Raw genomic sequence first — 4,879 nt, 5'->3', positions numbered from 1 at the left:
AATGTGTGGTGATGCGAGAACCTGGAGGAAGGTTAATTTATCGTCTGTGAAGGTGCGCGGAACCTGAATGCATCACGTATAAAGGTCCTGGACCACCAAGTTGCATGATGGCCTAAGAAAAAATCCCAGAGGAACCAGTCAAGGAAGCCCAGATTCAGCCTAACGAAGAATTAAAGGAAATAAATTTGGGATACAAGCTGGGACCCCTAAAGCCTGCCTTTATTAGCAGTCAGCTGATGGCACAAGAAAGCGAACAATTGGTGACCTTACTCCAGAAGTACAGAGGTGTGTTTGCATGGACCTGTGATGAAATACCTGGTTTAGACCCGGGATTGGTAGTTCATTCTCTTAACGTGGACCCAGGAATATGACCAGTAGTCCAGCCGGCTAGGGTCTTTCACACTAAGGTAGAAGCTCAGATAATTCAAGAAGTCAAAAAGCTGCTAACAGCTGGTTTTATCAAACTTATCCAACACCCCAAATGGCTTTCCAACATAGTACCTGTGAAAAAAAAAATGGTCAAATCCGTTATTGTGTGGACTTTCGCAACCTGAATAAGGCATGCCCAAAAGATGAGTTCCCCTTGCCCAATATCAACCTCCTTGTAGATTCAACTGCAGGAAGCTCTATGTTCTCGTTTATGGATGGGTACAGTGAGTACAATCAAATTTGCATGACTGCTAAAGATGCAGAGAAAACAGCTTTCACAACTCCAATCGGAAACTTTTATTACACTGTAATGCCTTTTGGCCTAAAAAATGCGGGGGCTACGTACCAGCGAACCATGACAGCTATCTTTCATGACATGATGCATGAGGAGATGGAGGATTACGTAGATGATATTGTGGTCAAATCAAAAACTAGAACAAGACACCTTCGGGTACTTGAACAAGTTTTTGAAAGATGCAGGAAGTACAAACTACGCACGAACCCTATGAAATGTGCCTTCAGGGTGTTTACTGGAAAGTTCCTTGGGTTTCTAGTACATCACAAAGGCATAAGTGTAGATCCAGCCAAAGCCACAACCATCGCCACAATGAAAAGACCGACAACGGCGAGGGAGCTCAAAAGCTTCCTGGGAAGGGTCTCCTATATTTGGAGATTTATGCTTGGGTTAGCTTCAGTAACGACAGGTTTATCCAAACTGTTGAAAAAAAAAACTGAGTTCACCCGGGGAACGGAACAACAGGAGGCCTTCTAAAGGATTCAGCAGATCATGAATCATTTACCTACCCTCCAAGCGCCAGTGCGTGGGCGACCTCTGTTACTGTACTTAGCATCAAACTTCCAGGCAATAGGAGCCTTGCTAACACAGGAAGATGACTATGGGAACGAGCAACCTATTTATTACGTAAGCAGGACACTTAAAGACGCCGAGACCAGGTACCCCAGAATAGAGAAAGCCTGCCTAGTAATTATCTACGCATCCCAAAGGCTAAAAAGGTATTTCTCAGCTCACCAGATCCTTTTGGTGACTAAGTCCCACCCCATAAAGGCACTCTTACACCAGCCCCTTCTCACGGGATGGATAACACAATGGCTAGTCCTACTCTCTCAATATGACATAAGCATCAGAACCCCCAAGGCTGTCAAAAGCCAAGCCATAGTAGATCTGCTGGCTCAGTTCCCAAGAAAGGAAGAAAGCCCACTGAGTGAAGAAATCCTGGGTGAGGTGGCAGTGACAGAGATCCCAAGAAAGAAATGGACAATGAGATTCTATGGGTCAGCTACAACAACTTCAAATAGGGTAGGAGTCGTACTAAGCTATGAGAATGGGGACACCATACCCTTGTCTTTCAAGCTTGGGTTCTCATGCTCTAATAACACAACTGAATATGAGGCGTACTTGACCGAGCTGACTCTAGCGCTCAGTATAGGAGTAAAGCATATGAGAGTATTGGGAGACTTCAATCTTGTAGTTTCCCAGGTGAAAGGTAACTTTGCGCCAAGAGAACAAAGTTTAGCAGCCTACAGGACTTGGGTGCAAAGGCTGGAGCTGGAATTCCAGACCTTTAGCATAGAGTACACTCAAAGAAGTGAAAATAGGTTTACTGATGCGCTCGCCACCTTGGGATCCCAAATACCATTCAAAGGAAGGGACACGCTGGTAAGGATAGGGAAGCAAGAACATTCTATCATAAGGATCCTCCAAGAGATGTACCCTGAAGAGTCCAAGCAGTGGGACTGGAGGAGCGAAGTCAAAGAAAAAATGAAAAACGCAGGATCTAGAGGGAACATCAAAGAACTGAAGGATTACACTCTAATAGAAGGGGAATTGTACAGAAGGCTGCTTGGAGGAATCTTATCCAGGTGTATCAATAAGATGGAAGGAAATTTGAAGCTAGAAGAACTACATACCCAAGCCTGTGGGATCACAGAAAAGATTAGCCTATATAGAAGAATGCAACGTTTGGGATACTACTGGCCGAATATGAACAAAGAGGCAGCAACCATACAGGAAAAATGTCAAGAGTGTCGGCTTGCGATAGATAAGGAAGAAAGCTATGCTGTGTTTGTTGCAGAAGATTGGAGAATTTCCTTCATAGAATACTTGGCTCAAGGGATCCTACCAACTGATAGGACACTAGCCCACCAGCTCAAGAAACTTGCAGACAGGTACTTCTTACAAAACGGGATCCTATTCAAAAGGGGATACAGTGGGGATCCCTTAAGATGCTTGCGGCCAAGAGAAGTTAGAGAAGTAGTCAGGGAAGTCCATTTCGGTGATTGTGGGAGTCACCCGAGAAAAAGAAGGCTCTATAAACAGTTATTACTGTTGGGATATTGTTGGTCAACGATGAAAAGGACTCCGAGGAGTTAGTCAAAACCTACCACGCCTGTCAAGTCCTTGGAGATGCGATCCATACTCACCCAAATATGTTGTAGGATATGACAACACCATGGCCTTTTCACACTTGGGGGCTCAATCTCATAGGGCCTATAAACCCTCCATCCAATGCTTACATATGGATCTTAGTAGCCACAAAGTACTTTACAAAGTGGGTAGAAGCCATCCCTTTGAAAAAAGCCACTAGATCAGCCGTAGCAAACTTCATTTGAGAACATATCATTACAAGGTTCGGGATCCCCAAGAGATTGATCAATGACAACGAGACCCCGTTCATAAATAAAGACATGAAGGGGTTGACTGAGGCATATTACATCAAGCATAGAAGGTCTACCCCATACTACTCACAAGGAAACGGCCAAGCTGAGGCCACTAATAAGGTGATATTGAAGATCCTTAAAAAGATGAAGCACGAGTATGGAGGGAAATGGAGTGACTATTTGGCATATGTACTTTGGGCATGCAAGAGCTCTGTAAAAACAACCACGGGATTTTCGCCATTTTCTCTAGTCTATGGAATATAAGCTATCAGCCTTGTGGAATTAGTTGTTCCTACACCAAGAGTGGTCCTTGAAGAAAGCCAAGAAGAAACCGAGGACGCAAACAATGGAAGGAGATTGGCAAATCTAGAAGGGGTAGAAGAAGAAAGAGAGCTAGCCAAAAGGAGAAGCCAGAGGTACCAGTAAAGAATGGCTAAAGCATATGCACAAGTAGTATGCCCAAGAACTTTCACTGAAGGGCAGTTGGTACTAAGGATGGCAGAACACGTAAGGAGGAACCTTCTGGGACCCTCCAAATTCGCCCCAAAATGGGAAGGACCCTACATCATCAGGACAACTCATGAAAGTGGGCATTACTACCTTACAAAAGAAGATGGGACAGTCTTGACAGAACCCATAAATGGGAAATGGCTGAAACAGTACTATACATAAGAAAGAAGGGGTCTCAGCATGCTAGGATCCTTTTGCCAACTTCACAACTCGCTAAGTGTTTTTCTTTTATCATTTCTTCGCTTTTGTTATGAATTCTTGTCTAAATGATTTTGTTCAGGAACCTATGATAGAATGACACTCTGTGGTCCGTACTATCTTTAATGACTTTTCCTATGTTCCTTAAATAATGACCATATTTTAATGAAGTTTTCTTTTTTCCTTCAGCCTTTGAGTCTTAAATATTGCAAAGTCCAAGTTTGGACAGAATTGAGGAAGGATATCTGGGTCAAGACAAAAAAAATATAAATACATTTTGACACATGACCCAGGATCCACCTCACAGATGATTTCAAATACCCCACAAATAGTTTCAAGTGCATGGTCTAGGATCACGGGCGAAAGTAAGTGCCCAGGATACCTAGCCCAGCACTTGACAAAAAGGGAACCTGTCAAGTTCATGAACTGTGACCATATCTAATATATATATATATATATATATATACAAAAAAAAATGGGATACCCAGTGTACTCAGTTCAGTACTTGCGCAACAAAGTAACCATCGGGTACCTGATCCAGGACCTACAGTAAGGCTTGTAGGAACCATGGCCCAGGACTCAGTAAGAAAAAGAGAAAAGAGGGGAAAGAAAAGCAATGTATCAAAAGGAAACAAGCAAATCCACATGCTATTAAGAGAAATTAGAAGCAGTCTTGAAACACAAACACTGAGAAACAGTTTTAAAATGCAAAGAAGTAGCCTCGAAACACAAACACAAATCTATTCAAAAAAAAAAAAAAAAATAGAAACTTATACAACCCCAAATTGTTTATACGCATCTAAAAAGGGAGAGGGGAAAAGCTAGGAAATGAGGCCGGCCAACAGGGAGCCATCTGGAGAAATAGCAGGCACAGCTGAAGAAGAAAGAACTCTCTGCCTTTTGACCTTCAAATCTTGCAAAGCCTTGTGAGCACGAGCCAGAGCTTCCTCAACAACAGCAATCTCAACATCTATACTCTTGGAAGCCTGCCTCTGGAACAGCACGTGGGCCAGTAGGCGCAAATGATCCAGCAAGAAGGACAGGTTGAACTTAGCCTCTAGAA

At 43.1% G+C, this 4,879-nt stretch overlaps 1 protein-coding gene across 1 annotated transcript; it reads left to right on the top strand.

Annotated features, from left to right (window-relative positions):
- The first annotated feature begins 481 nt into the window (after positions 1-481).
- Positions 482-3,372, top strand: LOC126689964 (uncharacterized). The gene is made up of 3 exons (XM_050385111.1): positions 482-1,084; positions 1,292-2,616; positions 3,078-3,372. The coding sequence occupies exons 1-3, from the start codon at positions 482-484 to the stop codon at positions 3,370-3,372; spliced, it is 2,223 nt and encodes a 740-aa protein (XP_050241068.1).
- Positions 3,373-4,879: the final 1,507 nt, after the last annotated feature.

The sequence above is a fragment of the Quercus robur genome, chromosome 6 (assembly GCF_932294415.1).
Source record: "Quercus robur chromosome 6, dhQueRobu3.1, whole genome shotgun sequence".
Lineage (NCBI taxonomy): Eukaryota > Viridiplantae > Streptophyta > Magnoliopsida > Fagales > Fagaceae > Quercus > Quercus robur.
This window is presented reverse-complemented; position numbering and strand designations above follow the sequence as displayed.

Excerpts from the sequence above, each read along its gene's own strand:
- LOC126689964 (XM_050385111.1), top strand. The coding sequence starts at position 482 with ATGGCTTTCCAACATAGTACCTGTGAAAAAAAAAATGGTCAAATCCGT. Across the intron at positions 1,085-1,291 it reads TCAAAAGCTTCCTGGGAAGG|GCAATAGGAGCCTTGCTAAC; the intron begins GTCTCCTATATT and ends TCAAACTTCCAG. Across the intron at positions 2,617-3,077 it reads CTCAAGAAACTTGCAGACAG|GTTCGGGATCCCCAAGAGAT; the intron begins GTACTTCTTACA and ends TATCATTACAAG.